Source organism: Plenodomus lingam (assembly GCF_022343315.1).
Source record: "Plenodomus lingam strain CAN1 chromosome Unknown contig_18, whole genome shotgun sequence".
Taxonomy (NCBI): domain Eukaryota; kingdom Fungi; phylum Ascomycota; class Dothideomycetes; order Pleosporales; family Leptosphaeriaceae; genus Plenodomus; species Plenodomus lingam.
In genome coordinates this window covers 1,193,086-1,216,864 of record NW_027093935.1, presented here as the reverse complement: position 1 = coordinate 1,216,864, position 23,779 = coordinate 1,193,086, and the positions used below count along the sequence as shown (strand labels likewise).

Below are 23,779 nucleotides of genomic sequence, written 5' to 3'. Positions count from 1 at the left end.
GGACCACAGACATATGATCGACTCTCTTTCCATATCCTCGAATAGGACAGACTTGGGAAGTAAAAAGCACGAGTCCAGCATCAGTCTCCAAACGGAGACCACACTCCCAAACACCAACCTTGGACCCTACCAACCTTTGTGTTCCTTGTTCTTCTACCATGACACAAGTCCAGTAACGCAATGCACGTCCGCTTCGGCCTCCACCCAGCATGCCACTAGCATGGAACTATCGCAATCAGCTACACCGTCGAAATCACACAAAGTAGGGCGCCTGTGCAGTCCTTCCAAGACAGATGTCCGCGGTGACAATGAGTCTATGCTTGCCGGACGCATGGATTCACGGAATACACTAGGCACATGGTGCCATCCCCCCAACCCCCGGTTCTAGCGTATATATACCCGTTCATTGTGTGCGGTACATGTACATACTGCACCACCTCTCCCATGTTACACCGCCCAAGCCAGCATAACCAAGTCCGCGAGTTTTTGCTAGCTAGGAGGGAAAAGTACACCCCTTGTATTCTGTAGAGTGTGACATTAAATCTAGTAATGTACACTGCAAATCACGATTGTGCTAGAGTAGGGGTTCCGCTCAGGAATTCAAGCGGGCGAGCAGACAAAGGATAGGGTGGGAGTTCTTCTCGCTCCTGCGGATGGTGCGGCGGATGGGTAGCTATTGATCTGCTGAGCGGCTGCTGGGCGTGCGCTTGATGGTTGGGTTTAGTGGATAGTAAGAGTAGCAATCAACCACGGCGGCAGGAGCAACAGTCGGCGAATAGCAAAAGCAACGCGGATCAAACAGTACAAGCACCCTCTATTCCCCTGCTCTAAATGACGTGTTACTGTGTATATTTCACACGATAAGATACGGGGGGTATAATATGTACCAGGCCAGCCTTCTTCCTTTGCGATTGTGTACTTGCTTTTCCTTTACTTCCCTCACTTTCCCCGTCCTGTCCCATCTCGTCCCGTCCCGCCCTTCAGCCAGCGGACAAAACGCCCAAGCCGCGGAAGAAAAGGAAGGAAAGATACGAGATGATATACTTCATGACATCGTGACTGCAAATACAAGCATAGATGAAAACAAGGAGGAATGATAAAACAGAAAAGACAAGATGCGAAACGAGAAGCAAATTGGGAAATGCAAAAATGCAAAAACCGCGAATAAAGACACACGAATCGGACGTGTAAACAAGCTCCCGCTTTCACAGACACCAGCAACAAAAATGTAGCAAAACCACGCCGCGACAAGAAGAAAAAAAAATGCAAAGTCTTGATAGCAGAAAAGCGCGCACCACCTCCCAACAATTCCTTCCCTATGTAATGTAATACAAGAAAAAAAAAAGGAAAATAAAAATTAAAATTAAAATGATCCAGACATGGTGAATCCGCAGCTATCCCGGACCCAACAAGAACAAACCCAAGTCCTGAACAGGCAACACACACCCAACTTTTCATCCACAACCATAAAGGCCCAAAAAAATACATGGAGAAAGAGAAAAGACGGTGCGCCACGAGTGCTTGCTACATTCCATACTTCATCAACCCAAAAGAAAAAACTCCAAATCTTAATAAAACCCATGTGTCCCATAGCCATTCACACCGTTCATCGGCGGCTGGAGTAGAGTAGTAGATGCGTGATGTTGCTGGACGGCGTTGGCGGGCACATAGTGTGTCTGATAGGGGTGTTGTGGCATGCTGAAGTCGGCGACGAGGAGGGGGTTTCCGAAGCCCGTGGGTCGTCGTATGGGGACGGGGGGTGCGGGGGGCATTGTGACTTGGGGGATTTGTGGGGGGACGACGAGGGGTTGTTGTTGTTGTTGTTGGAAGAGGAGGGGGTCTTGGAGGCGGCCGTTTAGTTGTTGTTGTTGTTGGTCTTGTGATTGCTGTTGCTGTTGCTGTTGCTGTTGCTGTTGCTGTTGTTGTTGTTGTTGTCTTTGTTGTTGAGCTTGCTGTTGCTGCTGTTGCTGCTCTTGGCCTTGCGGTGTGTCCCAGCCCCATTTCTGCTTCAGTTCGGTGTTGACAAAGCCGACCCGCCAACCAGTCTCCTGCCGAATCTTGTCGAAGATTTGTAAAACTTCCTCCTGCTCTCGCCTATCTGTGAGACACTCTCCAGCAATGGCCAGTGACCGTAGAGCCACACTTGCGACTCCTCGATCCTTGACGTGGGCGCTGATGCCACAGATGAACTTGGAGTTCTGCTCGAGCATGTTCCACATCTCCGGCTCGTTCGGTCCTTGGATTGGGTTGATTTGCGCGAGCAAGACGAGTGATGTGTGGTAGAAAAGCCGGGCTATGATGGACGCTCTTTTGATCAGCCAGACTTCTGGAAATGCGGATCCTGAGATGGTCTGTCCAGGGTAGAGGTATGCCATGGGATGCATCGTTCGAGGTATGTTTTCATTCCACCTGTCCGTCATCTCCTTCAAGCGAAGCCATTCATTGTGCCGATCTTGCAACGTCTGCCTAGCATGATCCGGGTTTCGGGGTATCGAGGCGCGGAAGTTGCATATCCTAGCCACAACGTACAAGATCCGATGCGTCCATACCTCTTCTTTGCCGGACTCGGTCTCTGGAGTGAAGTCCATTTCGATGCCCCAGTCATCGGGATCCCACGCGACCTGCCAGTTGAAGTGCAGACAACTTAAAATCTCCATGCCAACATTCAGCCAAAAGCATGCCGCACCAATGCCTGTCGCTCTAGCGTTCCACCGACATTCCTTGATCAATGCGCGGGCGCCCGCGATATGATTCATCCTTTGCAGTGCACGTTCACCCATGATCTCGTAAACATTAAGAATGACTGCCGTGGTCGCACAAAGTATGGTATCTCGATCAGGGTCTTGCAGAGAGTGCAGCAAATCCCGTGTTGCCACATCGTAGTAATGAAGCGCCTTCTCTTCACTATACTTTGGGTTGACTAGCGCGAGATGTCGAGCGCCACAAGCCAAGAATGCATGGAGAAGCATAGGCTCGTTCAAGGCGTGAAAAGGCAGTAGCCGGGAGAAGTGCTTGTGCGCATCCATGCTGTCCATCCATATACCGATTTCCTCGACAAAGACTTGCATGTATAGCACCTCCTCCTGGCTTTTGAGGTAATCGCGTGTCGGGAGCGGTGTCGGACTGCCTGACTGCTCTACCGTATACGAGGACGGGGCCGTATTGGAGTAATGAGGGGCTACCCAAGGTCAGCAAAAGTGGGCTTCAAGCGCCTTGTGCGAGCCTATCATGGCAGGATCCTATTGAATTTGGCTCCAAATAGCAAAGGGCCCATGGAAGGCATCGCGTGAATAGGAAAGGTACGAGCGATGACTTACGTGCACGCGCGTGCTGCTGCGATGACGCTCGCTGGTGATCAAAATTGTAGTCTTGTTCCGCCTGAGGGTATGGCTCATGGCTCATACCCTGCAAAGAGGGGACATGCTGGCGCGACGACACAGAAGGACCCAAGACGCCCGGCGGTCCCATAGCAAAGCCATGACCGCTCATTGCCATGTGCGACTCGTGGTCTTCTTCTGGGTACATCTCCCTCCCACCGACATATTCCCCGGCGATGAGCCTCGACTCGTCTTGAAAGGCAATCTGATAGTCGAGCCCCTTGGGGATCAAGTAGGCATTCCTTTCGCAGGTCGTGTCGAGAAAATTGAGCTTTTTGCCCCAATTACACTCGCGTTGCGACTTTGAGCAGTTGTTGCAGGTGGGTTTCGTCTCGTCGCACTTTAGATGACGCTCTCTGCAGGTCAGACAGCCAGTGCGCGTCCGCTTCGGCTTCCCATCGGGGGTCGCATCGCTGTCCTTTTTCTTGACGGGAACTATCCGATTGCCTGGCGAGTCTTGTTGAGGAGGGGTTATGGTGGTGGCCATGGCGGTCGCGCCGTGACGGCATGTGGGTCGTCCTCGACTGCTTCGCCAGAGGTGGGCGACCGGCGGGCCCGGTATAGGATGAGGAGTGGTGGACGTGTGGCTACTTGGGGCGGGTAAGGGTAGATGGCGTGCTGACGTAGTGGTGCTGGGAAGTCTTTGCCTTCAGGACCGCAGCCTAGCCCTTTTCTCTCAATTGGCGACAGGCACCAAAGTGTGGAAAGAAGGACGCGATAGTAGTATTCAGAATAAAGTACTTGTGAGCTGAGCTGTTCGATGCGCGATGCAAGCAAGGTGCCGTTGTGCTTGTGAGTCTAGCCGTTGTGGGGGAGTAAAAGGATAGAGTCGGCGGGTGGGCTTGAGTATGGGCATCAGAGGACAGGCGTGTATGTATGTGTGTGTGTGTGTGTGTGTGTGTGTAAGTACTATGCGAGGCGGACAGCGATGAAGTCGGCGCGGGCAACCCTTCTGGACGCGACGGCTTGCAAGGCGACACGGAACCGGCGAATTCGCAGCAGGAAGTGGGGATTGCTTGGAAGACGGTCAGGAGGGTGGAAGAAGGAAAGAAGCAAAAAAAAAAAAAAAAGACGAATGCGAATGGCGCAAAGCTGGGAATCTGGATTATCGATTTCTGCTCTCTGCGGGCTGGCGCGTCTGCAGGCGTAGAAGAGATAGTATACAGTTATGACGAAGGATGGGGGGGGGATTCGCCCTTGTTCAGGACGCCGAAGGGGGGGGGGGGGGGCGGCAGGTCTAGACGAGGGCCCAAGCAGTACCGGTACCTACCGTATATGACATGTACAGGAACCGAGGCGTAAATGAAGTTGGGGATTGGCACTCTTGTGCCGACAACAACAATCGGATCTATCTGGACTGGGGCAGACTGGTGGTTCATGTGTGTGTGTGAGAGAGAGAGAGAGAGAGAGAGAGAGAGAGAGAGTGTGTGTGTGTGTGTGTGTGACAGAGAGTGAGAGAGTGAGAGAGTGAGTGAGAGAGAGAAGCATTGCAAGCACAGAGATGCGGCTGAGGGCAGGCTCCAGAGGCCGAGGCCGAATCCAGCTTCCTTTACCATGGATGGGTATGAATGGTTGGCCATGATGTGCAGGTAACGGATGGCTTTGATGTTTTTGTTCAAGCCGCTGTGCTGTGTCTGTGAGACAATGGAACTGGCTTTGGACATGGCGAGTCGTCTAATCTTACCAGTCTTTGCCATTACGCTCTCTTCCGTACAACAACAACCTTGGAAGATCCCTGCGCCCCATCGTCCATCGATCCAGCTCTGCCGGTTCAAGACTCCGTGTGATGCCTGTCTCTGTTCTGGACCTGTGCTTCTTCTCTGGTCCTGGGCCCCGGCCTCCCTTCACACCTCGTTCCGCCTTACCTAGACTCGCAACCTCAGCTCACACATGGCCGTTGCGCGCCAGACCGCCACCCGTCCACCCCCCCAGCCCAGCTATATCCTGCGTGGCCATGTCGCACCAATCCATAGCCTCTGCTTTCTTCGTCGGAATACTCGTCTGCTGACGGGCGATGCTGACGGCTGGGTTGTCTACTGGAAGGTCGAGACCAAACGAGCCTTGGCTGTCTGGAAGGCTCATCATGCTGCCATTCTGGGCACCGCCGAATGGGGACGCGACAGGATCATCACGTGAGTAGAGTGCTATGATCGCAGTCCAACATGCCTCTCCTCTTCCAACTTGTTCCCACACTATAAAATCTATACATGCCTGGAAATTGGCTAATCGCGCAAGCCATCTAGCCATGGCCGTGACAACAGTCTCAGAATATGGCAGTTGCGCCAGGCCGACGAAGCAACACTGTCAACCACCTTGCCAGCGGATCAAGCAGCGGCCGACCAGCCAAAACCATGGCTGCTGCATACCCTTCCTGTCAATACCCTGAACTTCTGTGCCTTTTCAATGTCTCACAACGATAACCATCCCTCTGCACAGTCGCACCAACTTGTCGAGCATTCCAAAATCGACGACTCCACTCGCAGTGACTCTGTACTCATCGCCGTACCCGCCAGAGACGACAAGAGAGTGGAAGTCTATCAATTCCCGGAAGAGAGGCTGAGGTTCATCGTGCCGAGGGCGCAGAGTACAGACACAGGTAAGTCAGTCCAACTCCATGTCCAACTGGCAATGCCCCAAGCATTCCCTCAACACGATGCACATGACATTAGCTGCTTCTAGACATGTATTTCTAAATCTCATGTACAACAGGTATGGTCATGGCTGTGAAACTCGTACACCAATCGACCACCAACACCACCCTAGTCCTGGTCGGATACGAAGGGGGCCTCACAGCAGCTTTCAACCTACCCCCCACACACGATACCCCGACCGTAGACCAAGCCCAACTCATCTACCTCAGTAAACCACACACTCAACCCATTCTGTCTCTGGACGCCTCACCGGACGGGAAAACATACTTCACCTCGTCCGCCGACGCCATCATCGCCGCACATCGCATCCCAGACCTGCCATCTCATGCACACGACAACCCACACCCAAATCCCATCCCACCCAGTCCTGCACCCCCCACAACCCCTTCCAAAGAGACCCCATCCACCCACCCCTCCCCCCTCCTCTTCACCAAAAACCCCCTCCCCTCCCCCTCCCCCCCTCGCCCCCCAAAAACAACCAGCACACTCTCCACCCTCCTCTCCTCCGCCACACCCCCTCCCTCCCAATCACCCGCTCCCCCTTCCAAACCCCCAACCATCCAACCCCCCCACAAATCCACAAATACAAAACACGCCGGCCAGCAATCCCTCTGCGTTCGCTCTGATGGCCGCTTGCTCGTCACGGGCGGCTGGGACGCGCGCATCCGTATTTACAGTGCCAAGACGCTGAGGGAGCTTGCGGTGCTGAAATGGCACCGTGAGGGCGTGTATGCGGTGGGGTTTAGCCGGGTGTTGGGGGAGCGGGAGGGTGAGAGTGGGGATGGGGATGGAGATGGAGATGGAGATGGAGATGGAGATGGAGGTGGAGATGGAGGTGGAGATGGAGATGAAGGAGGTGGAGGCCAGGATGAAGACAGGGGCACAATAGGGAGACAGAATGGACTACAGAGGTTGCAGAAAAGGCGGGAGGAGGTGGTGCAGGGGAAGCGGTGGGTTGTGGCCGGGGCCAAGGATGGGAAAGTGAGTCTCTGGGAGGTGTTTTGAGGCTTGGGGTGGCAGCTTTGATTGGCATTTCCAACACAGATGGCTCTTTCGTGAATCGAGGGTGAATCGAGGATATGTGCAAAAGCCTCAATGTATGGGGCAGGCTAGAGGCATCGCATGACGCACACATGGCGCACAATACATACAAGTGCAGCAGCCCCGAAGCCATCATCTCTCCTGTCGCTTTCTGAACAAGCCACAGGCCAACTCAAACAGAGAGTCAAATGAGAAATGAACCCCACAAACCTACAACCTAGCCAACGGCTTCCTCTTCCTCCTCGCCCTGCCTTTGCCCTCTTCCTCGACCCCCTCAACCCGCTGCCCACCCGACCCAACATCCTCCCACAACCCAGCCCCAACCACATCCACCAACTGCAACACCCTCGTCTGCACCGTCGCGCCATCCCTTCGATTCTTACCCTCGCGTCGACTCGAGCTAATCCTCTCGGCAAACCGCCACAACGGCCCCTCGGCAAGAACACCATTCGTGCCGCGCGAGGGCGCCCAGTCGTCTGCGAGTTTGATCGAGGCCGCCGGTGCTTTACCCTCCTTGCTCTTCTTAACCACGATGATACCTTCCTCCTCGAAGCGGGTGTACGAGTTCTTCAGCGTTTCCTTGTTGACGGCTTCATAGTAGGAGAGGTCGCCCTGGTGATACAGCGTCTTGCCCAGCAGCTGAGCGCGGTCTTGGACTTTTTTAAGCTCGAGCCAGACGACGTCCGAGGTTTGCGAGAGCCTGAGTGGCGGCGTGAGCATCATGAGCGACATGGTACCCAGCCAGGCGGCTTCGATAAAGGGCCAGATGAGGAAGCAGTAAAAGTCAAAGTTTTCGCGGCCTTGGCTGCGTTCTTCGGGGCTCAGTTCGACAAAGTCGACCTTGGTTTCGCCGGACTCGCTGGTGGTGCGGGTGATTTTGATGACGTGGTCTGCTTCGAGGCCTTCGAGCGTCTTGGCTAGATTGTGGTCTAGACCTTCGGTGGGGAAGATGAATTCGCCCCGGAAGAGTTGGGAGAGGAAGTGGACTTGGGCGTGGAGGTCGGTGTAAGACATGCGCTGGTACTCGGGACCGCCGCCTTGTTTGACGTGGGTATATAATGCTGCACTGACGAGCGATTGGAGGACGAAGAGATGAATGGTCATGTTGCGATAAAACGAGAGTTGGAACCTGGATGGTGGTTAGTCATGATTCCATGTCAGACAAAGGTAGTCAGTCGCATACCGATCCACAGCGTAGAATGTATCTTCAGGTAAACCAGGAACGAGGCCAACGAGGCCAGGACCCAAGACCTCAAGCGCGCGATCTACCACGGTGCTTGTTGGAAGGTTTCCAAAGTGCGCAACTCTCCCGCCCTGTGCTCGCACCCGATCACTGAGCCATTCAACTCTCCTGATCAGCTCCGATTTTCCAACACCTCGTCCTCGCAACGTGAGCAATACTGTGCCCACAAGGGCAGTCGGCATCACTACAGATACATCGTTGATCTCAGAGAGCACTTTGTATCCAAGAGTCCGCAGAAGTCGTACGCGGTCCTCTTTCGAATCTACCTGTTGTGGGAGTTTATTAAAGCGTTCACGCTGTTGGTTGATAAAGGTGCGCAACGACCACGGCTCGTGGAAGCGAACATCCACACGACCAAGTTTGAGCGACAGTACGGATGAAGCAGAGAGAAAGTCCATGAGATTCTCCTTGGGCTTCGGCTGGCCAAGGAGTTCGCTAATATAGGAGCTGTTGCATGTTAGCAAGGTCTTGACCTGCGCGCATACCTCTGCAAGACTTACTCGACTTCAATGACCTTGTCATACTGCGTGGAAACTGGACAAATGATTGCGTCTTGTACCCTTCCACTGGCAACGCTGTCTAGCATGTAGCTCAAGATGCCAAACTTTGGCGGCAAGAGCTTTCCAGTACGACTCCTGCCTCCCTCTACAAAGCACTCTAGGTTGTAGCCGTTCTGTAGAAGAGTATCAATGTATGCTTGTACCAATGTTATGTATAGCTGATCATCTCCAAAGCTTCTCCGTATCCACATGGCCCCGGCATGTTGAAGGAAAGATCCCACAACTGGAAAATTCAGATTGTCGCCAGCTACCACGGTTGGGAGGGCAAGCCCCAGCCGGTAGCAGATGACCTGTAAAGAGACATAGTCGACGTGTGACCGATGGCAGGGAAGGAATATGATTGAATGCTTGTCCTTTGCAGCCTGCTCTGCGATGGCGCGCAGTCGCAGCACCTCTTCACTAGAGACGTGTACGCCCTGGTGGTAGGCCCGGGTCAGGAGCTGGGTAGCCAAATAATAAGCCCCACGAATGAAGGCCTTGCTCTCCATCTTGCAAATCATCTTGTCCGTCCAGTCCTCGCTTACTTCCATGAGCGACTCCTCAATCTGCACCCTCCTCTTGATCGCCCGGTCGTTGTCGCCCACACCAAGACCATGCAGCGCTTCTTCACCTAGCAATCCATCCTTTCTCTCCACTTCCACCCTCTTGTCTGCCAGCTCGCGCACCTTCGCCACGAGCATGGGGTTGCTCAGCACTCTAGCCTTCATGTCCTCGCTAAAGCCCGGATAGAACTCGGGCTGGCCAATGTGGTTGTCAAAGGACCGCCATCCCGATCCTGAAAAATGTAGTGAAACCTCGCGTAGGAAGTCTAGGGGCGAAGAGCGGAATCGTGCCATGCCTTGTATGAGGCTACGGTCTGGCGACTCATCGTAACCGGCTGCATGCAGGGAGACGTTATCGTGTGCTGTTATGCTGAGATCAGGGGCCTTCTCGGACGTCGGCGAAGTGGGCGACGGCGATTTCGATCGCTTTTTGGAGGAAGACATCGTGACGGTCAAGATCTGGAGTTTGCGACGGGTTCAAACGATTACCAGTTTAGGAGTGAGTGGCGGATAGCGTAGCTCGTACAGTATGCGATGGTCACGTCGCGTCGATGACTACCTTAGTTACCTACAGGACGCGTCACTGGATCGACAGTGAGGGAATATACAGGAGGATACAAAGATGCGGCATTGTACAGCGACCCTAAAGGCACTTGGCTGGAGAATTAAACATCTGACGGCATTCAAGCTCCCAGAGACAGACCAGACCCACTTCCCCGGTCTATCACCCGTCGTACCCTGTTGCCTCGGCTTCTAGGGAAATCACGGCCCAACACGTCTGATTCGCTGTAATTTCTTTGGCCATCAGTATGGCCGTGCAAATAGGTCACCAATGAATCAAAAGGTAGTTTTGTGGTTCAGGGTTTGGAACTATAGTATTGTAGCTGGTCAACGTATGTATCGTGGCTCATTATGTACGTGTATTTCATATCCTAGCCTTCACAACACCAGGAGGGCGGCAGTTGATCACAAGTGTTAAAGATGACTAGTCCCTGGACGAGCTATAGTCTCAGTCTGTGTCCATGCCATCTTCGCCCTTGATTTCCTTCTCCACTGTCTTCTTTACGCCCTCCAGGAACGCCTTGACTGCATCTTCACCGCCCAATGGCATTGCGCCACCCCTCATGTACCCACCATTCTCAACGTCAATCTTCAAGGCCTGGCTGACAGTAGGCAACGCTCCCGTTTTCAATGCCTCGGTCAAGCTTCCAAGCGCAGCTCGCAATTGTGGGGCACGAAGAATGCGCTCTAGCACGTTGATCTTATCTTCTTGATCTAGTGTTTGTATTGCCAGTTGGGCGGTCTCGGAGTTTGGGTCGATCTGATCAACATCCTCTACATCAGCTTCGAGGAGAAACGGTGTTGTGGGTAACTGGGCACACAGCGCATCGATGAGCGTCTCGGATCCCTGCCTGACCGTAGGAAGTGTATGAGAGGGCCAGAGGAGGTCAAGCAGCGTCGTGAACGGCTCCCCTTGCGAATGGGACTGCGATCCGCCGCTCATGTTGCCCCCCTTTAGAGAGTTCATAAAATCTGCTACGATAGCTGAGACGTCGCCAGAAGCCGCTCTACATAGAAGTTAGCGAGTTTTCTTCGAACTACTGGAAAAGAGTACAACGCAGAAATAAGCGCCGTGGCGTGGCTAAAAGATACATCGCATTTTTTGTAATGTTACAAAGCTGTAGTAAGCAATCAATGTCGTAATGTTTAATGCCATATTTCCTTGAACGCCTCACCCTCATATCAAGTGCTGGGAAATCTCTTTGGTTTCATGGTTGACATCTTCAGAGGCAGGTTGGGAACTCCCGCGATGCTGACCGCGCCACGACGCCGTGTACAATACAACTGAATATAACCTACGCTCGACCACCATCAGCACCACCTTCGCGTGACTCTTCTCCTTCTTCCCGAATATCTCCACCCGTAGCATCAGCCCCTGCACCTCCAGTGCTGCCATGGCGGTTGCGATTGTTGGAGTGGTCTGCACCGTCCGCATCTTCCATTGCCTCGTCCTCGTCATTTCCTGCTGATGGGTTCTGCACACTTGCGAGCTCGCCGAGAACATCGATCTCTTCTCCGTTCAATAGTGAGTCGACAATCTGACCTATCCTCTGATCCCGCTCACTAAACCAGCTTGGGTCGCCGCGAGGATGTTGTGACTTGGATTGTAACCAGAAGAGGTAGCGTTGTGAGCTCGAGTTGAACTTGAGGACGAATATACGGCCATCGGTTGGCGACTTGACATTATCCGAGTCTTCGGCGGCCTCTTTGCCCGTGTATGGTACGAAGGCACCATCGCCTGGGATCATGATGAGGTCGAGTTCGGAATCTTCGAGGGAGTTGTCGCGGGGCCGCCAGCAAAAGTGGACGAATTCTGAACACATGAGTGTATGCTATAGACCTGATTAAAGGTGACAAACCATCTTCGCCTTGGTAGAGGTAAACGTAGCCAGGCGTCCGCACAGGCTTTACAGTCTGCTGAGTGCCTTCGCCACGCTGCAAATGTTAGCTGGCAATAAGTTGATTAGATGCTGAACCTACTATGAGTTCGCACTGGCCCGCCTTGAAGGTTATCAGCGGTTGGATAGACATGGTAGTGGTGGTGTTCGATTGTGCAAGTATGAACAAGATTGGGACAAGGTGGTGGAGCTACTGTTTGGCACCACGAATACGTCCATACCAAGTTGCGGCGGTGCTGCGGGGATTACGTGAAGCTTCCCCGGGCCGACGTTCTTCCGCCGTTGACTCTTCTATCCCGAATAGGGCAAGGTGCGCTTAGCGTGCACGTGAAGCAAGCGTAGCCGCACACTCGAAATTCATATCGGAACATCGAACAACTTCAGGGCAACTAACGACAACAGCTCATCGAAATGGCGGCCACCAAAGAGGACACGAAACCCACCACCCAGAAGTTCTCCAAGGGGGAGAGGTCGATACCGCACCACTCGCAGAAGGCGAGCAAGTACTATCCTGCGGACGACGTTGCTGTTCCCAAGAAGGTACGTCCTCCATTTGCGACCGCTTGTGTGGAGATGGAAGAGATGCGCGACGCAGGCATTGCGGCGAGCAATTGCTTGCTACAATGTCGTTGCAGCGACCTCTGCACTGCGACTTGCACATATATGTGTCGATTGGACCTCCACTAACTGTAATCCCAGGCACGCAAGACTCAGCACCCTGCTAAGCCCCGTCAATCCCTCCAGCCTGGTACCGTCGTTATCCTCCTTGCTGGTCGCTTCCGTGGCAAGCGCGTCGTTGTCCTCAAGCACCTTCCCCAGGGTGTCCTCCTCGTCACTGGTCCCTTCAAAGTCAACGGTGTTCCTCTGCGAAGGGTAAATGCTCGCTATGTTATCGCCACTTCCACCTCGGTCGACATCACCGGTGTAGACGAGAAGGTTTTGGAGAAGGCTAGCGAGGACGGCTACTTCACCAAGGACAAGGCTGCCCACAAGCCTGGTGAGGCTTCATTCTTCAAGCAGGGCGAGAAGCCCGAGGTACGTACCCACGACGGTCTGCACATGAGACAGTGACTCACAATCGCGGTAGAAGAAGGAGACTTCCAAGGACCGTGTTGCCGACCAGAAGGCTGTCGACAAGGCACTCTTGGCTACCATTAAGAAGGAGGCTCACCTTGCCGACTACCTCGGCGCCAGCTTCAGCCTTCGCAGCTCGGACAGGCCTCACCAGATGGTGTTCTAAGCGTGTTGTCAGGAGGTGGCTTTTGGCGTTCTGTGCATGGGATGAATGAAGACGACTTCGGCATACTGTAGCCGTACTAGCAGGGATCAATCCGCAGCGGCACGGCAGCCAACATTTTTTTCATGGAGGGTACCGGCTCTGCGTTCTCTATTAAGCCTTGTAACGAGCAAGCGAATCCGAAATGGTCCAAAAGTGAACATTTGGTCTGGTCCCCGCTTGCGTGATGTCATAAACGGGCGTTTAGCAAGCCGATAATGGGTGGAGATTGCATACTGATGCGCGCGTTACAATTGACAGATCGATTACACTCCGCCGTCCATCCGTTGCGCCATCTCTACCGCGTACCCGAATCTAGTTATGACGAGTGCCATAAACGACAAGCAATTGATAGGTATCACGAACGACTTGAGAGGCCCGAAAGAATGCTCCTACGCTGCGATCGTCCACGATGTGAATTGCACTAATACATGATTGCCAACCTGCAACGTACTACCTGCTCCCTCTGCCCTTTCTAACCCTTGCACCCAGCCTTTCCGTCAATCCATCGGCTGCATTGCCTGCGCCATCAATGGTTCGCCCGACTGGGTCTCGTGCGTTGTGCTTGTCCATCTCCGCCTTCAAATCGTCCACGACGTCCTTTCCTAGCGTTGTGCCGTGACACCAGTCGAGTACGCCGAGACAGCCAAAGTTACCCGCGCCCTCACTCAGCATGTGCGCGTCGCATCGTCGTGCCATACCTCGTAACATGATTGTGGATGGCAGGACGTTGTAACCTGAGTAGACGAACGTCTCTTCCAGGCTGAAGATGGCGACAAGGATGAGATAGGTCAGAATGTGCATGCGCAATGCTATGGCTGGCAAATACAGGGGTAGAAAGCGGTGCAGCAAATGACACAGGGGATGATCGTAATTGGCGACAAAGGGAAACGGGATTCTGATACTGTGATGCCATGACCGATGGAAATCAGACAGTAGGCCTCCAGTGGGCGAATGTAGGAGTTGGCTGTGGATGTAGTATTGCAGAACCTGATGACAACACCATGAGTTAGCCAAGTCCCTGGGCCGGCCAGCATAGCCAGACACTTACATTGCGCGACAGCAAGCCAGCAATACCATGTTTGACCATGGTCCACGGATTCGGCAAATGATTGAATCCCCACCTACTCCCCTTGACCACCAGCAAACTCCTCATCCCCAACACCTCCGTCACCAACCATTCCAAACCCAGCTGCACCCCCACCCCCAAAACCACATTCCCACAACTCCACCCCACCACCCTCTTCACCACCCTACCCCCTCCCCTCTGCTCCGTCGCAATCCCCCCTCTCCCCTGCGCCTTGAACTCGACCGCTAGACTGGGCGCCCCGATGTCAAAAACGAGGAAGATGAGCGAGGGGATCATGTACAAGGATATGCGTAGTATCAGGGGTGCAAAGAGCTCTAGTTGTAGCGGCGAGTAGGTTGCGGCGATGGTGGTCCAGGCTAGGGAGAGGAAGATGAGGTTTAGGCTTGTGGACCAGGAGGATAGCATGGGGATTGCGAGGAAGGAGCCCAAGGGGAGGGCGAGGGGGGCGAGGAGGGATGTTAGGATTGTGGTCATGGTTATGGTTGGGGGGAGGTTGGGGGGAGTGTTTCACGTTGGTGAAGCGCGGGGGGTGTGGCTGTGGTTTGTAAATTCAAGCATGGATAAGTCGTCGGGGGGGGAATGGTCAGTAGAGAGCATGCCAAATGGCAATGGAGGTTGCAGTTTGGCAGATGGGAATTGCCATGGACATGACGTCAGAGGGTGAGCGAAGCGGGAATGTTGGGTGAAGTTGGTTGCGGCGTGGTGGTTGGTTGCGGTAAGCGAGGTGTTTTTGTTTGCACATTCTGGTAGTTCGGTATACTACTAGCAGGCGTGTGACTTGATTCGCATCTCATGTGGGATAGCTGCTACAGATTTGGACGAGCATCAGAGTCGAGGAGTGAGACGGCTTGTGGCAAACAGTTTTGTTGAGAGTGGTTATGAGAACAGAATCAAAGGGTTTTGGCTGTTGTTGATATTGACCTCACTGCTTACTGTGGTGATGTGTGCAACGCATGTAAATCTGTAAAGAGGCTGTCGATGGATCTTAGGTACAGCACTGCCACTATAGCATACCCTGGTATCTAAGAAGCCATCGTACGTTCGCACACTTACGCGTCCAAATAGCGCCATGGACAAGGACAACCTGTCAATCTGCGTTGTACTGCGTGGTGCTGGAGATGTGTATGCTACCTGCCCAGCCACTTTGCATAGCAAACTCGGGGTTCAGCATCTCCTGTCTCTTGCTCTTTCTGATTCACTGCTACTGGCCGTCGAACAGTCTCCACAAAGACGGCTCTCGGTTCACCTCTGAATTTGTTGACTACTACATACGGCAAGTGGGAATACGCGTTTGGAGGATCTGATCTAGGATGAGCTTACGGTAAGCAAGTGGGCTAGAGGGGGATCGATAGGACAACGAGGGTGAACCTGGGCCAATATATCGGTAGTGTGGACGGCGGGGCCCGGCCTTTCTTTTTCTCCGTGGGGTGGGAGCCCTCCAAGCCAAAGCACAAGCCCGGTTCGAGCGGAATGGCAAAGCGCAAGAAAGAAAAAGGACGGCAAGTCAAGTCTGAATGATGCACAGCCAGACCGTCGGTAAGTTTAGGGCGGTGGAACGGAGAGGCAGGGCGAGTGTAACAGGACAGGACGGCTGTACATGGTGTTTCGAGGGTTGGTCAGGCCATTTGCAAGCCTTGCAGATGCTCTTCTCCTTGCCAGCACGGTACAGTTGCAGTCGTAGTCTCTCAGTCGCGAGGGCAGCAGCACGAGTCGTGGTGGGCCCAAAGAGCACGCGCGTGTGTGTTTGGCGTGTTTGGAGGTGGGGGAACATTGGTTCGCAGGTAGCTGCAGCTCCGAGGCATAGGACGGCGGCATTCAGGTAGGCTTGCGGGGAGGGGGAGGGGAGAGAAAGCATGTTGCTAGTGGCGTGGTGGAGATGAATAGACGACCAGTCGGCTGGCTTGTAAGCGTGCCAGGCCACAGGTCGGACCCTCTCCAGCCAACTCTCTGTTGTCTGTTTGTAGGCAAGAGAGTAGGTTGCTACTATACTAGCAGTATGATCCTGTACTGTATGTATTGTACTATAAGAAGCAGCGATATAAGTAGGGGGGTCAAGGGAGAGGCGGTCAAAGTTTGAACGAGCCGGGCTAGCGTTGACTCTCTCCCAGGCCATGGCTCCATGCATCCCTGAGCGAGGGCCGTGGACGGGGCGCAATTCGCGTCAGGAATGCTATTCGCAATTTAACACTGGCAAACCCCTTCTCTCTCTCCAACGCCTCCCGCCGCGGCTTCCTGGTGAATGATATCCGTTTCCACCTTGGACTTTGTGTCGCCTGTATTGCCTTTCCGACATCGACCGGCAGCGCACGCCGGTTTGCTTGCCTGGATTGCTTGACTGCAGTGGCAAGGTAGGCCGTAGGGAACCAACCAACCCAACACCAGCTCCCTAGGGTACCGGTACTGCAATGCACTTCTGCACGTCAACATCATGATGCAGTAATTACCCGGACTGCACCACCCCCGAAAAAAAAACCCCCCCAAAAAAACGCGGGCGGTTGAGTGCATCTGCAGGCAGCCATACAAGGCGAAGCGCCAAACAAAAAAAGAACATTCTCTCGAGATTGTCTGCGCCGAGGTAGAGGCAGGGAGAGGGAGAGCAGAGAGAGAGAGAGAGAGAGAGAGAGAGAGGGGGGGTTCAGGGTCAGGATGGAGTTTACGGTCCAGACAGCGAGCCACCATGCAACACGCTCAGCTCGCCCGTTCCCCGCCGACACAGCCTCCCCTCCAGAGAACCTCAGCAGCGACCACCACCACCACCACCACCACCACCACAGTACGACGAACAGCAGCGCCGCCCACAGTACCCACAGCACCCACAGCAATCACGGCTCCAAGTCGCGCCGTCGCACTTCTCCGCCTGCATCCGTCAAGACAGCAGATGCCCGCCTGACAACGACGACAGCCACCACCAACACCACCAAGCGCAGCTCCAACTACATACGCACCCAGGCCGCATCGCCCCAAGTCATTTCCTCGCTCATTGACCAGCTGTCGGCCATCTCGATCCCCGCTCACAACCACTTCGAGAACCTGCTTGTGGGCTACGACAACGCCCCTAGTGTGCCCCCCAGCCCCAGCATCCCGACGCACTCGGGGCGGGCTTCCTTCACTGGCGGCCACGATGGGCATGCACTGGACCAGGCCGCCCACCACCACCACACACTAAGAGACTCTTCTGACTTCTTGTATCCTGACGACCCCTGCGAGCCGCCCGTGATCCGCACCTCGAAGCCGCCCTCGGGCCGGTCGCCACTGACAGCCCCCAAGAAGCAGCGCGAGAAGCCGCATTCGCTCACCAGCTACATTGGGCGCAGTGGTGGCAGTTCGTGCTCGCTACAGTCGGCGCATTCGAATCGCTCAGCAAGCAGCTTTGGCGCCATCAGCATCGAGACCCCCGCACCTAAGCCAGTCGCGGGGGGAAGTACCCGGTCCTCGGTGGAGAGCAAGAGGAGCGTCAAAGGACACCGGAGTCTGATGTACATGAGCTCGCGCGAACGACTGCGTCAAAAGGAAACAGAACGCAAGCGCAACACGGTCCACGCCGGCGACGACCGATCCTCCCAAGAGTCCGCACGAAAACCCGCACCCCAGCTGTTTCCCTACGAAGACACCATCAAGGAGGAGCCGCCGCTGAAGGAAGAGCATATCCCCCAGCGTTCAGAGTCTACCAGGTTCTTGCAGCGCTATCCCAGTCGCAACAGCAGCCCCCGCCGCTTGCGCATAAACTTGGTCGACGACTCTCCCCCACCGATCGAGAGCACGCCAGAGAGAGGCCTGATTCCAGAGCTGATACCGGATCGCAATTCGTCCCTGAGACACTCTGGGAGTCCGTCGCGAAAGAGTAGACGACGAAAGTCACCGGAAAAACAACGCGAGAAGCCACGTCAAGCGCAAGGCGAGATGGCGCCAGCAGAACAAGGGAAGAAGAATGGCTCGCGATCGGCCTTGAAGGAGACCATCCTAAAGGAACTCGAGCAGGAAGAAAATGAAGTGGCGCAGAGGATCCGAGTGCTCAAAGAACAGAAAATGCGCAGAGATATTTTAGCCGGAAAGATGCCTGTGGATGCAGAGACAGGGGCCTCCCCACCCCACCCACCTCACGTTTCATCGAATCCAAGCCCTGAAGCGTCCCCCACGTCGACTGTGTCAAGCGCGTCAGAGAAGCGTGTGCAGGACCTTAGCAAGGCGCACAGGGTCCTGGGAATTGCGCTGGATGGGCCGTTTGTGGGGGACCTAAAGGAGTCGCCTGTACGACCTCACGATTCTCGTTATAGCGAGCCCCCGCCTGTTCCGCCCCCGCAACATGTGCGCCACTCTCGACATCGAAGTCTGACGCTGAATGACGGCGACCAGATGGCTTCCTATCCGATCAATTACGCGCTGGCGATCAAACGACTCGAAGACCCGGTACCACTATCACCGGTTTTTGAGCCACCACCGACAGCGTCTTCACCCCCTCTTACCGCTGATAGTGCATCCATCAAGAGCGATCCAAACGTAGTGAAACGTTCGAGCTCCATGACAGCAGGTGGCAGGACTGGACTGGGCCGGAGGACGGCGACCGACTCCGTACTCATGGGCAGCTTTCCCAAGCATAGGCACTCCACCAGTGTGACCGATGTCACCCTCGACAGACTGTCACCGACTCCTCGCTCCATTCATTCGGATATGTCTGTCAAGCATCACTCGATGCTGGCGTCGACTTCGCCCGTGTCGAACAGTCTGCAACTCCAGCGGAAGCGCACGCTCACAAAGAAGCGATGGTCGCACCCAGATCTTCCTGTACAGGCAGAGAAAGCGCACAATGCCAAAGTGGAGCGATTGGAAGCAAAAGCTGCGGCCACAGCTAAACAGAATCCCGTGCGCTCGACTGTTGAAGAGCGGCCTGCAAGTCTTGATTCGATAGATTTGGATGTACAGAGCTATCTAAATTCGCAACGACTATCACAGAAAATCAGGCATCCTCAAACGGGGAGGATCATTTCGTTCTCGGAAGTTGGTGATCCAGAAGGTTACGCCGTCTTTGTTTGTGTTGGCATGGGTCTGACGAGATTCGTAATGGCATTCTACGACCAGCTTGCCACAACATTGAAGCTGCGCTTGATCACACCAGATCGTCCCGGCGTTGGAGGGAGTCAAGTGGATCCGACTGGGACGCCACTCAGCTGGCCTGGTGAGTTACCGTCTTGATTTCCCATCTTGTGGTGGGCATGCTAACCATTCGCAGATGACGTTCTCGTGATATGCCAGGCTTTGAAGATTAGCAAATTTTCTCTGTTGGCGCATTCGGCAGGTGCTATTTACGCGCTTGCTACCTCGTTACGCATGCCACAGCACATTCGCGGACGAGTCCACTTGTTGGCCCCTTGGATTCCTCCGTCTCAAATGGCTCCCATTGGAATCAGCCAGGACTCGCCACCCACCCAACAGCTGCCACGATCACAACGCTTCCTCCGTGCCCTTCCGCCATCTCTCCTCAAAGTCGCAAACTCGACCTTTCTCAGCGCAACCAGTGCCAGCCTCCAACGCACGGGGCCCAAGACTGCACCAAAAACAAAGCGCAAGAGCACTGCGCCAGCTGTACAGCCTTTGCGGCAGTCTTTAAAAGATGATCGACGCCAATCCATGATGCTAATGGACCAAGTCCCTCCCAACACCAGCTCCTTGACCCTTACCAACCCCGCCGACCCCAACTATGAAGAAAACAAACGTCTCCAAGAAGCCCTCACGCTGGCCGAACGCGAACGCCAACGCGCCTTTGACGAACGCCTCACCTTTGCCATCTGGGATCGTGCCACCGCAAACGCGAATCCTGCAACCGACCTCATCGTCTGCCTCGAAACCAAGCAAACGATTGGCTTCCGCTACGAAGACATCAATCGCCCCGTCGTAATCCACCACGGCAGCAAAGATTCCCGTGTCCCCGTCGCCAACGTCCGCTGGCTCGGCAAACTGATGCGCAAATGCGAGGTCAGGATTCTAGAAGGCGAGCAGCATGGCCTCATGGCCAGTGCACAGGTCATGGGCAATGTGCTGACGGAAATGGCGACGGATTGGGAGGACTGGACGACGGTGACGACGGAGACGAGGACGTTGATGCGCCGCAAGACGGGCGAGAAGTTGAGGAGTCAGATGAGTTTTACGAATTTGCAACATGCGCACCAACAGCACCAGCAGCACCAGCAGCAACAACAACAGCAACAACAACAACAATTGTCGTATTAGACCTCCAGTCTCCCAATTCTCGAGGGTACAGTCGCTAGCAAGCCACTCAGCGGCCTCGGTCCGCGTCACCACTTCCTTCACGACGACATCCCACGCCCAAATGATGGCTCAGCACCATCACACCATCGCCACGAACAAACAACACAAACCTAATAACCTCTTCAAAAACAACACGCCTACGTTCTCAATACCTCCTTGTAATCTCATATCCTGTTTAACTTTTTTTCTCCGCCTCTTCTCCTTGTTTTGTTCTTTGCACAAATATGTACCCCTCACACACACGCACACAAACACACTGCTTTGCTTTTTTTGACGGTCATGTCATATTATACCCCCTTGATTCAGTGTTTTTGACCGTGTGGATGAAGAGCGTGTCGTTTTTTGAAGAGGGATTTATTTTGAGGGGTTGGGGGTTTTTGGTGGGGAGGGAGATGATTTGGGTGGGTTCTTTTTGGTGCGACGGGGGATGCATGGGAAGATGGGTAGATAGATGGAATGGGAAAAGGGGATGGGAATGGGAATGGGAATATAAACATGTTGCCTGTATGCATGAATCTTTCTTCCTGGACGATGGCGATGATGCTGGCGATTGCAATGCTCCAACGGTGATTTCAACAATAGGATACACGCGACTTTGATCCCCATCATGGCCCCCAGCCCCCCAGTCTCCAACTTTCTCAACCACAAACCCGAAAGGGAAATGAAATACCCAGAATACCAGCTACACTTTAGTCTCGCATCAACCCCGCTACATGCATAAACGCAACACGCACACAGCGCAGCGCACCATTCAAATCCCCATACCACACTCCCCCACCCTGCTCCTCGCACCGCGAGAAAAAAACAACCCCCCCTCCTCCCGCATCCCCACATATTCATACTATTCTTCATCGACTGTGAAATAAAGAAACAGGCAAACCTTGCCGTTCCCTTGTGCTTTTCAGCGGATTAAAGCACGTATGGCTGTGCGTCCTTTCCAAAGAGTAGATGCGGTTTGCGCTGGGCCAGATCCAAGATTGTCTGTGCGAAGACGGAGTTTGCCCAGGCGAACCAACTCCCTGTTGATTTGAGAGGGGGTGGTTAGTTGTCTATAGGTCATGGCTTGGAAGGGGGAGGGGAGCGGGGACTTGGGCAGACGTGTTGCGTGCGAGGGAAGAAAGGTGCGGGAGACGAGGAAAAAGAACAGTGGGGGGGAAGGAAAGAAAGAGAGAGAAAAAGAAGAGGGCAAAACTCACTGGAATATCGGAACCCTTCCTCGACATTGACACTCTCATGGATTAACCCCCGAATACTCACATTCATCACGCTGGACAAACACTTCATAATCTCCTCGTCGTCCTCGCTCGTCATGGCCTGCACGAGGACACTCATGGGCCAGGCGCTTTCGAGGCCGACGTGGGGCCCCCCGATGCCGCTGAAGTCGCTGCCGACGAGGTAGTATGGGTTTGATTGTTTCTGGAGAATCATCTTGCGGGTATTCATGTAAATTTCGTTGTCGGTCGAGGTGAAGCCGAGGAGGGGCAGGGAGAGGAGCGAGGGGAGATTTGCGTCGTCCATGAGGATGCTGGAGCCGTAGCCGTCGACTTCAAAGGCGAAGACTTTGCCATGCGTTTTGTGCGTCACCACGCCGTGCTCCCACACGGCGGCGTTGATGGTTTCGGCCCAGGTGTTGACTTCGGTCGCGAGCGTTTTCTTGTCGGCGGCTTTGAGCAGGGCGGCTGTGCGCGCGAGTTCGACGGCTATCATGGCGTTTGCGGGGATGAAGAAGCCGAGGATGGTGGCATCGTCGCTAGGGCGGAACGCTGAGCGGATGAGGCCTGTGTTGCTGGCTAAGGGGTTACCCACGCCGCTGAGCCCGAGTGTTTCGGTGCCAGAATTGGTTCGCCGTTGGAAGCGGTATTCGTTGCCTTGGTATTCGCCCGTGGTCTCGTTGAAGGTGCCCTTTGACTGGTCGGTGAGCACGGAGAGGAGGGTGTCGAGGGCGCTGAGCCAGCGCGCGTTGACAAAGGCCGTGGAACCCGTGTGGTTGTAGAATTGGTTGGATAGGGAGAGAAAGTGTGCGAGGGAATCGAGTTCGTATTTACATTCAAAGACAAAGGATTCTTCGTAGGCGGGGTGGACCGTATCGCCATCACCTTGAAAGGTCGGGGAGATGCCACTCGGAGGAGGAGGCTGGAACGCATTACAGTAAGGGGAGCCGATGACATATTCTGCCTGGGTGTTGATGGCCCCCAGAATGAGCCGGTGGATACCTTCATCTTTCTTTGCGAGGAGTTGGTATTGCGCGAGTTGGTTTGTCGAGTCGCGCAGCCATTCTGCGTTGATATCACCAGTCACTATGAAGCTTTGAGGGCCTTGCCAGGCGGCTGGGTCCCAATGCTTCTTGGTCATTTTCTGTTTGGTCGTGCCGTCGACGTGCCATCGTACGGTAGTATCTAGCGTGTTTGGGAAGGCGTTTTCGAACAATCGAGCGAGATCTTTATCGACAATTTTCTCTTTGAAGTCTTCGATGACCCGCTCCACGAGGGGTGACTGGAACGTTCGGCAGTATTTCGAGGGTCGTTGGAAGGGTAGCTCAAGCGGTCCATCACTAAATGGTTCACTGCAAAGTAAAGTAAGTGTCCTGAACACTTGGTTCTTACAAAGAAAAAGGACAGGACATACTGACGCCATGTAGCATAATGTTTGTAATCTGGACATGCTGCGCGGTACTTGTTCGGGTTGATAGCTGGCCTCAGAGGCTCTTGCTCCCAGCCAGCAAGAACACATGTTGTTGAAGAGAGCAGTACTCCAACTGCCAGAGGCAACGCTGAAGATTTCATTATGAACAATGGTTCCTCCCAGTTGGTACGCGAGGTTCGATGTGCAGTGCCTAGATCGATGGACGCTGGACAGCAAGGCAAGTTCAACAAAGGTGTGACGGTGACACAAGCAGGCGGATCTTCAGCGAGGGATAAGACTCATGACTCAGCATCAACACGAAGGAAAGATCGCAAGACAAAAAGGCCACTGTTGTTCCGATGTCCAAGGCACGCTTTGAATGATCGCATGCTTCCCCATGTCAGATTAACGAGGCGGATGTGGGTTGATAAGACGGAAAATGGAGGTGCCCCGCGTTTGACCAATGAGATTAAATTGCGCCCGCAGGCCAACGGCCAGCCACAAGCTCTCCCAAGCTCGCTTTTCATCTTTCTCACCTTCGCCTCCCGTCGCATTCACCTTCACCTTCACCTTCACCTTCACTGCCACGCCCACATTAGCAAATCTTTCTCACATACAAGAACGCGCACTACTCCTAAAAACTTCACAACATCA

The 23,779-nt window shown here is 54.2% G+C and overlaps 10 protein-coding genes across 10 annotated transcripts; 4 read left to right on the top strand and 6 right to left on the bottom strand.

Moving 5' to 3' along the window:
• Positions 1-13: 13 nt before the first annotated feature.
• IAQ61_003857 (uncharacterized protein) lies at positions 14-388 on the top strand (the record flags this gene model as incomplete). The annotated part of the gene is made up of 1 exon (XM_066096125.1): positions 14-388. The coding sequence occupies one exon, from the start codon at positions 14-16 to the stop codon at positions 386-388; it is 375 nt and encodes a 124-aa protein (XP_065954001.1).
• A 472-nt stretch (positions 389-860) lies between these two features.
• IAQ61_003856 (uncharacterized protein) lies at positions 861-4,561 on the bottom strand. Its single transcript, XM_003837375.2, has 2 exons — positions 3,318-4,561; positions 861-3,178 (listed from the first exon to the last, which is right to left on the bottom strand). The coding sequence occupies exons 1-2, from the start codon at positions 3,862-3,864 to the stop codon at positions 1,569-1,571; spliced, it is 2,157 nt and encodes a 718-aa protein (XP_003837423.1). The 5' UTR covers positions 3,865-4,561; the 3' UTR covers positions 861-1,568.
• A 700-nt stretch (positions 4,562-5,261) lies between these two features.
• Positions 5,262-5,624, bottom strand: IAQ61_003855 (uncharacterized protein; the record flags this gene model as incomplete). Its single annotated transcript, XM_066096124.1, has 1 exon — positions 5,262-5,624. The coding sequence occupies one exon, from the start codon at positions 5,622-5,624 to the stop codon at positions 5,262-5,264; it is 363 nt and encodes a 120-aa protein (XP_065954000.1).
• A 156-nt stretch (positions 5,625-5,780) lies between these two features.
• Positions 5,781-6,056, top strand: IAQ61_003854 (uncharacterized protein; the record flags this gene model as incomplete). Its single annotated transcript, XM_066096123.1, has 1 exon — positions 5,781-6,056. One exon carries the CDS (start codon positions 5,781-5,783, stop codon positions 6,054-6,056), a length of 276 nt encoding a protein of 91 aa, XP_065953999.1.
• A 1,223-nt stretch (positions 6,057-7,279) lies between these two features.
• Positions 7,280-9,858, bottom strand: IAQ61_003853 (uncharacterized protein; the record flags this gene model as incomplete). The annotated part of the gene is made up of 3 exons (XM_003837373.1): positions 7,280-8,198; positions 8,253-8,759; positions 8,813-9,858. The coding sequence occupies 3 exons, from the start codon at positions 9,856-9,858 to the stop codon at positions 7,280-7,282; spliced, it is 2,472 nt and encodes an 823-aa protein (XP_003837421.1).
• A 565-nt stretch (positions 9,859-10,423) lies between these two features.
• On the bottom strand, positions 10,424-12,251 carry IAQ61_003852 (uncharacterized protein; the record flags this gene model as incomplete). Its single annotated transcript, XM_003837371.2, has 4 exons — positions 11,956-12,251; positions 11,835-11,910; positions 11,275-11,788; positions 10,424-10,982 (listed from the first exon to the last, which is right to left on the bottom strand). Exons 1-4 carry the CDS (start codon positions 12,004-12,006, stop codon positions 10,424-10,426), a joined length of 1,200 nt encoding a protein of 399 aa, XP_003837419.2. The 5' UTR covers positions 12,007-12,251.
• Positions 12,252-12,284: 33 nt separating this feature from the next.
• IAQ61_003851 (60S ribosomal protein eL6) lies at positions 12,285-13,113 on the top strand (the record flags this gene model as incomplete). The annotated part of the gene is made up of 3 exons (XM_003837370.1): positions 12,285-12,413; positions 12,573-12,908; positions 12,961-13,113. 3 exons carry the CDS (start codon positions 12,285-12,287, stop codon positions 13,111-13,113), a joined length of 618 nt encoding a protein of 205 aa, XP_003837418.1.
• A 351-nt stretch (positions 13,114-13,464) lies between these two features.
• On the bottom strand, positions 13,465-14,620 carry IAQ61_003850 (uncharacterized protein; the record flags this gene model as incomplete). The annotated part of the gene is made up of 3 exons (XM_066096122.1): positions 13,465-13,573; positions 13,604-14,139; positions 14,201-14,620. Coding segments are annotated over 3 exons (1,065 nt in total), but the record flags the coding sequence as incomplete, so codon positions are not given.
• A 2,265-nt stretch (positions 14,621-16,885) lies between these two features.
• IAQ61_003849 (uncharacterized protein) lies at positions 16,886-20,464 on the top strand (the record flags this gene model as incomplete). The annotated part of the gene is made up of 2 exons (XM_003837367.2): positions 16,886-19,412; positions 19,467-20,464. The coding sequence occupies 2 exons, from the start codon at positions 16,886-16,888 to the stop codon at positions 20,462-20,464; spliced, it is 3,525 nt and encodes a 1,174-aa protein (XP_003837415.2).
• An 853-nt stretch (positions 20,465-21,317) lies between these two features.
• On the bottom strand, positions 21,318-23,541 carry IAQ61_003848 (uncharacterized protein). Its single transcript, XM_003837366.2, has 3 exons — positions 23,129-23,541; positions 21,700-23,066; positions 21,318-21,522 (listed from the first exon to the last, which is right to left on the bottom strand). Exons 1-3 carry the CDS (start codon positions 23,284-23,286, stop codon positions 21,413-21,415), a joined length of 1,635 nt encoding a protein of 544 aa, XP_003837414.1. The 5' UTR covers positions 23,287-23,541; the 3' UTR covers positions 21,318-21,412.
• Between the last annotated feature and the right edge of the window lie 238 nt (positions 23,542-23,779).

Coding starts and splice junctions, on each gene's coding strand:
- IAQ61_003856 (XM_003837375.2), bottom strand. CDS start 3,864: ATGGCCACCACCATAACCCCTCCTCAACAAGACTCGCCAGGCAATCGG. Junction 3,179..3,317: donor GCAGCAGCACGCGCGTGCAC/GTAAGTCATCGC, acceptor GACCTTGGGTAG/CCCCTCATTACTCCAATACG.
- IAQ61_003848 (XM_003837366.2), bottom strand. CDS start 23,286: ATGAAATCTTCAGCGTTGCCTCTGGCAGTTGGAGTACTGCTCTCTTCA. Junction 23,067..23,128: donor CATTATGCTACATGGCGTCA/GTATGTCCTGTC, acceptor TTTACTTTGCAG/TGAACCATTTAGTGATGGAC. Junction 21,523..21,699: donor GGAAGGGTTCCGATATTCCA/GTGAGTTTTGCC, acceptor TCAAATCAACAG/GGAGTTGGTTCGCCTGGGCA.